This window comes from Onthophagus taurus, chromosome 6, assembly GCF_036711975.1.
Source record: "Onthophagus taurus isolate NC chromosome 6, IU_Otau_3.0, whole genome shotgun sequence".
NCBI lineage: Eukaryota > Metazoa > Arthropoda > Insecta > Coleoptera > Scarabaeidae > Onthophagus > Onthophagus taurus.
In genome coordinates, this window is record NC_091971.1 from 24340384 (window position 1) to 24353901 (window position 13518).

A 13518-nucleotide genomic window follows, 5' to 3' on the forward strand; every position below is an offset into this window, starting at 1 on the left:
AGTTGGAGATAAAAAACAAAATGTGCCCAAAACGTGATATTATGACGTTATACGCCGCTCTGAGCCATGTTTGAACTTTCTATCACTTTTGGTTCCGGTAATTCTGTTGATCATATTTGTGATATTCAGGCGCCAAATGACATCTTGGAGCATGTTGGTGATAAAAAACAAAATGTGCCCAAAACGTGATATTGTGACGTTATACGCCGCTCTGAGCCATGTTTGAACTTTCTATAACTTTTGGTTCCGGTAATTCTGTTGATCATATTTGTGATATTCAGGCGCCAAATCACATCTTGGAGTATGTTGGAGATAAAAAACAAAATGTGCCCAAAACGTGATATTATGACGTTATACGCCCTTTTGAGGCATGTTTGAACTTTCTATCACTTTCGGTTCCGGTAATTCTGTTGACCATATTTGTGATATTCAGGCGCCAAATGACATCTTGGAGCATGTTGGAGATAAAAAACAAAATGTGCCCAAAACGTGATATTATGACGTTATACGCCGTTCTGAGCCATGTTTGAACTTTCTATCACTTTCGGTTCCGGTAATTCTGTTGACCATATTTGTGATATTCAGGCGCCAAATGACATCTTGGAGCATGTTGGAGATAAAAAACAAAATGTGCCCAAAACGTGCTATTATGACGTTATACGCCGTTCTGAGCCATGTTTGAACTTTCTATCACTTTCGGTTCCGGTAATTCTGTTGACCATATTTGTGATATTCAGGCGCCAAATGACATCTTGGAGCATGTTGGAGATAAAAAACAAAATGTGCCCAAAACGTGATATTATGCCGTTATACGCCGTTTTGAGCCATGCTTGAACTTTCTATCACTTTCGGTTCCGATAATTCTGTTGACCATATTTGTGATATTCAGGCGCCAAATGACATCTTGGAGCATGTTGGAGATAAAAAACAAAATGTGCCCAAAACGTGATATTGTGACGTTATACGCCGTTTTGAGCCATGTTTGAACTTTCTGTCACTTTTGGTTCCGATAATTCTGCTGACCATATTTGTGATATTCAGGCGCCAAATGACATCTTGGAGCATGTTGGAGATAAAAAACAAAATGTGCCCAAAACGTGCTATTATAACGTTATACGCCGTTCTGAGCCATGTTTGAACTTTCTATCACTTTCGGTTCCGATAATTCTGTTGACCATATTTGTGATATTCAGGCGCCAAATGACATCTTGGAGCATGTTGGAGATAAAAAACAAAATGTGCCCACAACGTGATATTATGACGTTATACGCCGTTCTGAGCCATGTTTGAACTTTCTGTCACTTTCGGTTCCGAAAGTTCTGTTGACCATATTTGTGATATTCAGGCGTCAAATGACATCTTGGAGCATGTTGGAGATAAAACACAAAATGCGCCCAAAACATGATATTATGACGTTATACGCCGTTCTGAGCCATGCTTGAACTTTCTATAACTTTCGGTTCCGATAATTCTGTTGACCATATATGTGATATTCTGGCGCCAAATGACATCTTGGAGCATGTTGGAGATAAAAAACAAAATGTGCCCAAAACGTGCTATTATGACGTTATACGCCGTTCTGAGCCATGTTTGAACTTTCTATCACGTTCGGTTCCGGTAATTCTGTTGACCATATTTGTGATATTCAGGCGCCAAATGACATCTTGGAGCATGTTGGAGATAAAAAACAAAATGTGCCCAAAACGTGCTATTATGACGTTATACGCCGTCCTGAGCCATGTTTGAACTTTCTATCACTTTCGGTTCCGGTAATTCTGTTGACCATATTTGTGATATTCAGGCGCCAAATGACATCTTGGAGCATGTTCGAGATAAAAAACAAAATGTGCCCAAAACGTGCTATTATGACGTTATACGCCGTTCTGAGCCATGTTTGAACTTTCTATCACTTTCGGTTTCGGTAATTCTGTTGACCATATTTGTGATATTCAGGCGCCAAATGACATCTTGGAGCATGTTGGAGATAAAAAACAAAATGTGCCCAAAACGTGCTATTATGACGTTATACGCCGTTCTGAGCCATGTTTGAACTTTCTATCACTTTCGGTTCCGGTAATTCTGTTGACCATATTTGTGATATTCAGGCGCCATATGACATCTTGGAGCATGTTGGAGATAAAAAACAAAATGTGCCCAAAACGTGATATTATGCCGTTATACGCCGTTTTGAGCCATGCTTGAACTTTCTATCACTTTCGGTTCCGATAATTCTGTTGACCATATTTGTGATATTCAGGCGCCATATGACATCTTGGAGCATGTTGGAGATAAAAAACAAAATGTGCCCAAAACGTGATATTGTGACGTTATACGCCGTTTTGAGCCATGTTTGAACTTTCTGTCACTTTTGGTTCCGATAATTCTGCTGAGTAGTAGATAAAAGCCGATTCTAGAACCTCCTCTCAGAACCTCAGGTCAGGGCCAAGGTCACGTTGAGTGACCATGACCTTGACCTTGCCCTGAGGTTCTGGGAGGAGGTTCCAGAATCGGCTATTGCAAAGGGTGTCGTTGACCAGTAACCTAGACCTAAACAATGACCTTTACTTTGAGCTCACCTCAGGTCAAGATCACGTTTAGTGACCATGACCTTGATCAGTAACCTTGACCTGAACAATGACCTTTACTTTGACCTCAACGGAGACCTTGAAGTCAACCTTAATTGTGACCATGACATTGACCTTGTACGTGACCTGAAATGAAGGTTACACGACATGAGTTCATTGAAAACCCCACTTCGGAGGGGGTATGCTTTAAATAGCAGATAGAAAATCGTGTTCAACAGTATTGAAGTAAGAGTGTTGTGAACATGTTGACCTGCGACGTGTGTTACAAAGAGTTTACTAGACCAGATAATCTTGTGAGACATCAACGCACAGCATGTATTGGGAAACGTCGAAAGGTGGAAGAGGATCAACAAGGAGATGTTATAGTGTGTGAAATATGTGATGAACACGTAACCAGACAATGTTATTCCTCACATCTGCGCAGCAACAAACATAAACAGAAAGCCTTCGTAATAATAGATGATGGTGTAGAAAAATAGATTCGATATTTGGAGATAAAATATGTAGTTTTAGAGTGAGCGATCATGAACGGAAGTACGTAGACATGAAGGAATTCAGTAACCGAATTAGAGAAAAAGTTATCAGTTTGATACACTCCGTGAGGAATGTAAATGGTAGTTTAAAAGTGAATACGGAAATTTTTGGATTGTATTTCATAAATACGAAGGAGGAAGTGGAAATCAAATCATTCAACACAAAAAATAAAATTATAACAGTAGCCGTAGACTTGTACCAAACATACGAGGACTTTATGGACGAGATTATGGTGAAAATGTCGGAATTCCAAGAACGGGACTCAGGTAAGAGTATAAGAATAGAAAAGTAGTAAAATGCGAAACTAAAGGTGTTAATACTGCAGGTTGGACCTTGTTGGAAATATTATATCTTAAAGTGAACTGTAACAAGTTTAATCCTACAAGAGCATCGAGCTACATCGACTTACCGACATCCATAAAAGGGAAGAGAGCGGTAATAAACGTGCAAAATACCGATAATAAGTGTTTTGCTTGGGCACTGATGTCCGCGCTGTACCAACCCACAGGTTTACCGCAAAGAATATCATCATACCCAGATTATAGGGAAACAGAATTAAAGTTTGACTGCGTAACATTCCCAGTACCCATCAGAGACATACCAAAATTTGAGGAAGAAAATAACATTTCAATTAACGTCTATGGTATAAATTCTTGGTATAATGGAGAGAAAATGGTAGATGATATTGTAACTGTATGTATATGTAAACAGAAACGGGAGCGTCATGTAAACTTATTAGTAGTCAGCGACAATTTCGGGAATAACCACTATTGTTGGATAAAAAACTTATCTCGACTGATAAATACACAATCATCGACTCATGAACATCAAAGATATATTTGTGAGGGTTGTTTGCAATACTTTTCAACTGAAGACAAGTTGGTACGACATCAGATGGATGACTGTAAAAAAGTGAAAGCAACAGTACCAAGCGAACAAATAAAAGTGAATAAGTTCGGACATCTAGAAAAGGAAAATGTTTTACAATTTGAAGGATTTGAAAAAAAAATGAAAGTTCCGTTTGTGGTGTACGCCGATTTCGAGGCGATTCTGAAACCCTTAACGCCCGAAGAAGGAAAAGTTTACGATGATAATAAACCATATACGGCCCGATGTTTTGAACACGAACCATACGCGTTTGCGTACTACATTAAGTGTGCTTACGATGATAACTTATCGAAATTCCAAATATACCGAGGGCGAAACGCTGCTCTGGAATTTATTATAAGATTGGAGAAGGATGTAATAGAGATCTATGAACAACATTTGAGGCAAACAAAGGATATGATACCGCTAAGCTGTCTGGACCAATTTGTACATGAACTGAGTTCCGTATGTCACATTTGTGATAAACCAATAAACAAAGAAGAGAAAGTGTGTGATCACGATCACTTGACAGGATTGTATAGGGGTCCTGCGCATTCCGTCTGCAATATAAATTATAAATTACCGATGTTTATCCCTGTGTTTTTCCACAACCTGTCGAATTACGATGCCCACATGTTTGTGAAAAGTATTGCCCTAAACAAGGAGGAAGTAGAGGTGATAGCACAAAACAAAGAAAAATATATTTCTTTTTCCAAAAAAATAGTTGTCGGAGAAACAACCGATAACAAAGGAAAGAAACGCAAAGTGTTTATGAAAATAAGATTCGTCGACTCGTTTAGATTCATGGCGAGTTCTTTGGAAAAGTTGGTTTCATATTTGGATGATAAGGATTGTGTGGAAGTGAAAAAAAAATTCAAAGACTCTGAAGAATTTAGATTGATGCGCCAGAAAGGTGTATTTCCATATTCGTTCGTAGATTCGTTTGAAAAGTTGGAGTATAGTAAATTGCCTGATCATACACAGTTTTACGACATATTGAGTTCAAGTAATATTTCAAAGGAACAATACTCTAGAGCACAGACTGTATGGAATAAATTTAAGTGTACAACGTTGGGAGAATACAGTGACCTGTATTTGACGTCAGATGTGTTAATGTTGACTGATGTCTTTGAAAATTTCAGGACAATATCTTTGGAGAATTACAATCTGGATCCTTGCCATTATTATACTGCGCCCGGGTTTGGGTGGGATGCTCTGTTAAAAATGACTGGTGTAAAATTAGAATTGTTATCAGACATTGACATGTTACACTTTTTTAAGAAAGGAATTAGAGGCGGTCTCTGTATGTGTGTAAAACGATCTGCAATAGCAAACAACAAGTTCCTTGACGATTTTAACCCGGAAAAACCATCATCATATATTCTATACTTGGACGCTACCAATTTGTATGGGTATGCAATGAGTTGTAAATTACCAACAGGCGGTTTTCGATGGTTGTCGAACCAAGAAATAGCAGATATAGATGTGGAGTGTTTAGATGATGAACACCTTGGTAATGTGTTTGAAGTGGATTTGGAGTATCCCGAAAGGTTACACAACCAGCATGATGATCTACCGTTTTGTCCCGAAAACATAATCGCTCCCGGATCGAAGCATCCTAAGTTGATTGCGAACTTACAAAATAAATCGAAATACATAATTCACTATGTAAACCTACGTGAATGTGTGAAAAAAGGTCTTAAGCTAACCAAAATACACCGTGCATTGCAATTTCAACAATCGCCGTGGATGAAACCATATATCGATTTTAACTCTGAGAAACGAATGAATGCTACGAATGAATTTGGGAAAAATCATTATAAACAAATGAATAATATCGTGTATGGGAAAACGATGGAAAATGTTGAAAATAGAGTCGATATACGATTAGTGTCACATTGGGAGAATCGTTACAGGAGACCCGGTGCAGAAGCTCTTATCGCAAAGCCGACTTTCAAGTCATCGAAAATTTTCTGCCATAATTTGGCAGCCATTGAAATGCAGAAGGTGGAGGTCAAATATAACAAACCTCTGTATGTAGGGTTTAGCGTACTGGAATTGTCGAAAGCGGTCATTTATAACTTTTTTTATAATTTTTTAAAAGAGAAATATGGTGAAAACGTATTATTGTTATATACAGATACGGATTCGTTAATTCTCGAAATATTTACTGAGAATGTATACCAGGATATCAAAGAAAATATAGAGATGTTCGATACCTCTAATTACAAGTTAAACAACAGACATAATATTCCTCCAGGGCCGCCGATAGTTGGAAAAATGAAAGATGAGTACCCAAATACGATATTAACATCGTTTTATGGTACAGGAGCTAAAGCTTATTGTATTAACACTTTGGAAGGAGTTGTCAAGCGTGCCAAGGGTGTGAAAAAGTATGTTATCGATAAAAACTTAAGTGTTTCAGAATATAAACGGATTATCGAAGATGGAGGTTCTGTGCGAAAAAAGATGTATGTCTTTCGCTCCTCCTATCACACGATGTATACAGAACTAAAGAATAAAGTGGCGCTCTCTGCACATGACGATAAACGTTACGTGATGGAGGATGGATGTCATACGTTAGCTTGGGGAAACTATCTTATTGAAGATCTACGCAGGGAAGATCTTTTGGACAACTTATTGGAGTTGTTAAACGTAAACATGTATGGCTAGTTAAATTGCGATCAGTTAATTTGTAAAAAAAAAAAAATACTTGCTTGTATCACAAAACTTGTATATAAAGTAGAAAGTAGGTTGTTAAAAAGGTTACTTGAAATAAAATCAACGAAATTAAAAAAAGTTTTTTATTTTCTTAGTGTAAAAATTATAATACATCTTTTTTTGCAATCCAAGAATTATGAGAGCTATCCACTCCCAACCATTTCACTCGGACTTTATTTCCTTTTCGACGAAGAACTTTTTCAATTAAAAATACATCCGGGTGTTTCACACGTTGTAATTCTTCGTCGTAAAATGCTCCAAGAATGGGTTCTCCTCTACCATCTTTAATAAGGTAAGTCCTGGGATTAGTATTTTGAACTGTCGCTATGGTGAAAATTTCATTGGACCAAGTTGGTTGGTAACGTTTAGCAAAAGCGTGTCTGTACTTGCTAATTCGCACGTGTTCCCCCACATTAAATTTACGGTGGTTGGGGTCGACAACTTTAATGGAATTGTATACAGTATTTAACAGAGCAGATTCATTTCGTCGATTAACAGCTGAAGGTTTCATGTGAATGGTGCGATGTATTGTGTTGTTGTAAGATTTTAGTAATTTGGATAGTAAGTCTAACCAGCGATAATTTCCTTGCATACTAAATTCTTTCCACATTTTATTTTTTAGGGTTCTATTAAACCGTTCGATAATCGAGCTTTTTAAAGTGGAATAGGTGCTGTAATGATTAATGTTAAGTTGTTCCATTAATTTTTGAAAATCGCTATTGTAAAACTCTTTCCCATTATCGGTTTGTAAGTTGCTCGGAGTAATATTCTTTTTACTATGCAAAATGTCCTTCATAGCTTGAGTAACCTCTTTCCCAGTTTTGGTTTTGAGTGGTAAGGCCCATGCGTATTTTGAAAAAGCGTTGATAACAGTCAGTATATACTTGTAACCTTTATTGACCGACGCATATGGGATCATTTCAACCAAATCAGCTTGATAAAGATCCAATAGTCCGTGAAGCAGAACGCGGCGTCGCCGATAATGTCGTCTCGCAGGTGCATGTAGTTCGTTAACGAGATCTCGCTTAACACTAACCATTACTCTACAACCCCTTCAATCAACAACTCTACAAGAAAAGGTAGTCCTCCTATCGGTGCATTATTTTTACACTTAATGGTATCTCCGCGTTTGAGTTGGACTCCCTGGAGCGACTTAATAACGATATCGTTAACAAGTAACTGAACATGAGCGGACTTTACAACATCTTTTATCATACCTTCGTAGAAAGAATTGATGTAATCCGTAATTCCACTTTTGTTTGTGATTTTATAAAGTTTTGTTTTTGGATCAACATCTCCATCACCACGTAAAGTTAAAATAAATGTTGATGAAGGTTGTAGAACTTCGGATCTTGCTATGTGGTTCTGTATAACATGGTGGTGAACATGCTTACCAAATTTATCGATAGATGTAGAACCATGTTCACCAAAACGGTTTAAAGGCATATTGGCTTCTGAAGCGTCACAGAAACAGAAAAAAGTTTATATACCCTTAACGAATGACTTGCGCTTCCCGTAATTCCTCTATCAGGGATATAATTTCGTTATGATGAGCAGTATGACCTGCTGCTTCGGAAGCAAGTAGTAAACGCAACCGATCAACTAATTCGTTCACGTCGTCCCAGTATTCGTACTCTTTAATTGCAGCAGGTACTAACAACTTATTTAAGTGACCTGATCCAGTTTTAGGTTTTGGCCAATATCGAGCCCAGTACACATTTGGTCTTTGACCCAAGGAAATTGGTTTGATTATGTTCACAAACTTTTCATTTTCATCATCAGTTATGATACTTTTTGAAGCGTCATAATCTCTTTTATGTACATTCGAACGTTGTAAGATATCTTTGTAATTTCTCGCATCTGGTAAAGTAAATTTACCCGGTTTATTTTTGAATAACAACTCGTATAACCCCGGTGTTCCTGTATACGTAAATTCACCCACCAAAATGTTTTTCCCGTCAAACGTTATTGGTTGATTTGCGATATACAATCCACCGGTAAGTGCACGAACACCGTAAGTTTGATCGAACTCGTTATTTACATCTACTGTTAAACCCGTAACATAGGTACGTGGTAAGGGGTCCAGCTGTCCTAAAGCTTCTCGAATAACTGTCTGTTCCATTATTCCCTCCATATTCTCTTTCATGCGCGCCAACCCTAGCGTCCCGCTCGTAGACATCTAAAGATGTGTCTGACTCACGAACAGAAAACTCAGGTGTAGTATCTCGACCCTCGAACACCTCTTCGTCGCTGAGAAATTGCGGACTCCGTGCGAGTTCCGGTGAAACATCCATGCTAGCTCCCGGTTTAATGGGTGTTGACGTAACTCTACGTTTAGGTTTCACTCTAGGAGTTTCCAGTTTAAGTCCTTTAGAAGGTTTCTGCAAGTCAGCCAGTAAGGCTGAGATATCTGGTGACTGCTCCTTTTTCGGGGTAAATAAATCACGTTTTATCCCGAATTTATTGTCGAGCGCTAATAAATTGACAGTTTGTAATTTTTTGGAAATATCTGTCAGAGGTTCTTTCAGTGGAGCGAGTTGAGCTTCGGCAATGGACTGCTTCTGTTTTATATCTCCTTTCAAAGTGCGTATTTTATGTTTAACATCTTCTCGCGCAGCTATTAACTGTTGTGCAACATTACGATTCATAGTTCAACGTGATAGTGTAATGATCGCACAGAGACTGAGCATGCAGTCGTAAAGTCAACGGTTTTACAGTATAATGTACTCATCGAAACCTTTCCGATAGCGTCCGTTATTTTTATCGCAATCTAAATCAATAACTAATATACCGTGCGGTGTATCCCAACAAGTTCGACAAATTCTGACAAAATCATCCCACGTAATGTCCCCTAGCAAATGATCGTTGTAAATATGTTTCAAGTTAGTGAGATCTTGTTTAAATAAAACTAAAAGGTTGCAATTGTCACGTAAAAGCTGCTTGGAAATGGCGCTATAACTTTGAGCGAGTAAAAAAGTATCAACGTTTCTATGACGACCGTATGAAAAATATTCCTTGATAATCTGTTGCTCTGTAGGAGCAATATCATCAAAAATAATAATTGAATATTCTTTCACCTTTGACGGTGGTAGAAATCGTCCGACATCTGAGTATTCATAATAGCCGCAAGAGCGGATAGGTTTAAGTAATTGTCGTAGAAATTCGTATTTGATTTGGTAGAGTGAATTAGAGCACAAATATACATTCAAAAAGCGCAACCCGTTGAGAGCTGTCAATAAAGTTAACATTACGTTTGTTTTTCCGGCACCCGAAGAACCAATTATCAAACCACGTTTACATTCCCCACCAAATAATTCGCTATGTCGTTTAAATTTATTTGCAGCGAAGTCGTTATGAAGATTACAGATTGGTAGTGTTAAAGGTTGGCTAACAAACTTAACGTCTTCAACCATGCTGACGGGTGATACTTGAACGGGAGATTAACAAGAAATGAAGTCGTAGTAGAAAACAATGTTTATTTTATCATAAAATGTAGCATACAAAAAATTTCAGCAGATTATTTATTATCATTGTTTCAAAATAATGGTTTACAACACTTTAACTATATAAACTGTTAACATTGAGTTTGAAAGTTATTTAAAGCGTGCGTAATATTACACAATATTTATTTTACAATAAGACGTGGTATACATAAATTTACAAAATTATTTATTATCATGATTTCAAAAGTATCTGTATGGTTGATGTAGTAGAACCACCAGTGGGTTATTCACAGTGGGTTATGTGATTAAACAAAATAAAGCAGTGTAAGTCACAGTACAATTTACACTACTTAGTATTAAATTAACAATAAGTAGATACGGTAAATATTCAAATAAGTAATTAATAATACATATTAACAAAAGCATGGGAGCGGTAACAATAAGTAGATACGGTAAATATTCAAATAAATAATTAATAATACATATAAACAAAAGCATGGGAGCGGAAAAGGTGAAAAGGAAGCGAACTTGTTGTCATATCATCAATTCGAACGATTTTCAGTATCATACAAGGATGGTGTACAAATTTGAAAAAACCACCTACAACATATTAGTTGCTGAGACATCCCTCCGACAATTCCTCAGTACTTTGATCCTCCTCAAGTTGTGGTTTAAAACAGACTCGAAACAAAGACACACGACAACACATCGCACACCAATATTTTTTATTTAAAATAATAGTCTGCAATCGTTCAGAAGATGCATACTTTATTTTCGAGCGCAATTTCACACGACAATCCAGTTGTAAAACGTTCGTTATACTAATATGGTGTAGGCGGCGTCGACAACGATAGCAAAGGTTGCCCAAATGTGATTCATAAAAAACATACCTTGCTTGATACTGAAGACCCACTCCGAAAGTTGAACTCCAATCAACCGGAGAACCGTGGAACAACTTATGTACGGTGCCTTGCGACATTTTCTTTCCAAAGCGTTCCACGGTGGGGAAGCAAACCTCCCCAAGATTGATTCGATCGCCCTTTCGGGATATTCGACGCCAGAAGCATATGTCCCAGCTGTACATTACGTTTAGTAGTAGAGTCTTTGGTAAAACATCTACTAACCGCAACGTACGGTCTTTACGGGAAATCGTCGAATTAACGCTCTCCATAGCCAACTCCTGCAACGTTAACACTGCAAGAGACAAAAAAACTGAACGAGCTTCAAAAAAAAACGCTATTAACCGTTGTCAGGCAGCAGCCTGAGAAGGGACTTATACAGGTTAATTTTGGTGTTGTACATGTTAAGGATGTTTGAAGAAGCAGCAAAGCAGACGGTGGGATTCTGATTTACTGCATTCAACGCGTTCACGAAGTGGCGCTTTGGTTTTGTCACTTTGGTTTGCAATTGAGGTTTCAAGCCCAAGATGAAAAAATCCTCTTGGGACAAAAGACTGCTTGCCAAGTCGGTTGTTGAATGCAGAAACGCATCAACCCATGGGTCGGGATGTGCGGTATTTACAGCTGGAAGATTTTGCCTCTGCGGGATAGTAGGGATAGGTAAAGGTGGTGGGAACACCACATTTTGTGGTGGGATAGTTGTGATAGTTGGCGGGCTGTCACTGATGTCGATGGTCACCTCTGGCGGAGATGTAACCACCGTTGCAGGTCTGGTTACTGTAGCGAGTGTAGGTACTCTTCGTGTGTTACGCGGAAGTTTGGCTAATGCGTTGCGCAGCAATCTACAGGAGTCTTGTGAAGCAGGAGAAGGGTTTGGGCGGGTAGTTTGTTTCACGCAACCCCTTGACAACAAGTTGACGCGTTTTTTTATACGGCGGGATGTGTACCGTATGGGTCCACTCGAGAAGACAGGCGAAACACATATCCTATCGGAGAGTTGGGATACGTCTTCCGTCGCTGGTACAGACGGTGCCGCAAGCACCTGGTTTTCAGCAGGTGCTTGACTTGTGACATCCGTATGTACAATATCTGGAAGTGGTTGTACCACGTCGGCCTGATTGGTAGCAGGTTCATGTGGCACAACAACTTCCTGATATGTTCCTTCTTCTCGTATCTCCATACTGATGCGAGTTAAGCCGTAGGACGACAAGGTTGGACTGGTGGTAACAATCGCACCATTGTCGTCCCCTGGCTGGGACCGGAGCTCATTCATTATTTGCTCGTACAGTGGTGGGTCTGTTGTGAAATCCTGCATGGTACGACTCAAACCGTCAAAGTTGCCGCTGCAATATAATGGTAACGACGGTAGGCTTGACTCAACAACATTCGTACTGTCGTTATTGCAGCACGGCAACCAGTGGGTCGGTCATACCATCGGTATTATCGCTTGCACGAGCGTGGCTGTTACCAATTAAGTGAAGCATAATGGGAAAGACTTCAAGGAATCAAAAGGGTTACAAAAAATTTGGATTATTTTATTAAAATTATACGTTCGCTCACGTCTGACAAGTTTGCAATGCGCTGAAGAACCACTTTTCTCAGCGTATAACAATTAATGTCTGAAATCATCACAAACATACATGAAGAAAACCGATAAACTGATTGATGTAACTTACTTTTCAAATGGTTTTCTATCACGTCTGACAGGTTTGCAATGCGCTGAAGAACCACTTTTCTCAGCGTATAACAATTAATACCTGGGGAGGTGGGGAAGGGGGGGAGGGTGAGGTGAAGAGGTTTCTTTATATAAAACTCATCAATATGGATAAAAAAATAACATTTATTTCTTTTCTAACGTACATTTAATACAATGCATTTTAGGTGGTGGTGGTCCATCGAAATGAGTTTCCGCACAATCATTATTATAATGTTCAAGACACGGTAACTTCATTTGTAACATTTTCGATTGCTGGTAGGCGAACGGTAGTTGGGTCCAAATTCTTCGTAATTCCATAGATGGTACTTTATCAAAATAATACTGTGTTGGTAAATATTTTAAATCACGAGCTGGAATGTTCGCAAATGAGGCATCTCGTTCATGTTTTTTCATTACGCTGTACACTTTCTTGGCAGATGTAAGTGGCCAACACCCAAACACAGTGAACACTTGTTCCATCGCAACCAGCTCTTAACTATCCCCCATTACGACTTGTCTCTGCTTATAGTCACCGACTGTCTTTCGCATCCTTGTTTTGCACCCCCTCTTCGACAACTTCTTGTAAGTGGCGTACATTGGAAAGAGCGCACATACTTCTTCGTCGCGAGTGAAAAGCACAGCTCGGTATACCCATCTCAAGTTTATAGATACTACCTTCCAACGCAAATATCGGCGCGGAAATAATATGTCTTAAAAATTTAATTTTTTCAGGTCCTTTAACATACACTTTCTTGACATTCCGACACAGATAT

General features: G+C 38.6%; 1 protein-coding gene and 1 long non-coding RNA gene across 2 annotated transcripts; one reads left to right on the forward strand and one right to left on the reverse strand.

Moving 5' to 3' along the window:
• The first annotated feature begins 3602 nt into the window (after nucleotides 1-3602).
• On the forward strand, nucleotides 3603-6659 carry LOC139430114 (uncharacterized). Its single transcript, XM_071196765.1, has one exon. The coding sequence runs from the start codon at nucleotides 3603-3605 to the stop codon at nucleotides 6657-6659; it is 3057 nt and encodes a 1018-aa protein (XP_071052866.1).
• Nucleotides 6660-12563: 5904 nt separating this feature from the next.
• Nucleotides 12564-12802, reverse strand: LOC139430015 (uncharacterized). The gene is made up of 2 exons (XR_011640582.1): nucleotides 12726-12802; nucleotides 12564-12668 (listed from the first exon to the last, which is right to left on the reverse strand). It is a non-coding gene; the product is annotated as an uncharacterized lncRNA (long non-coding RNA).
• Between the last annotated feature and the right edge of the window lie 716 nt (nucleotides 12803-13518).

Bases quoted from the DNA above. Each gene is read 5' to 3' on its own strand.
- LOC139430114 (XM_071196765.1), top strand. From the start codon at position 3,603: ATGTCCGCGCTGTACCAACCCACAGGTTTACCGCAAAGAATATCATCA.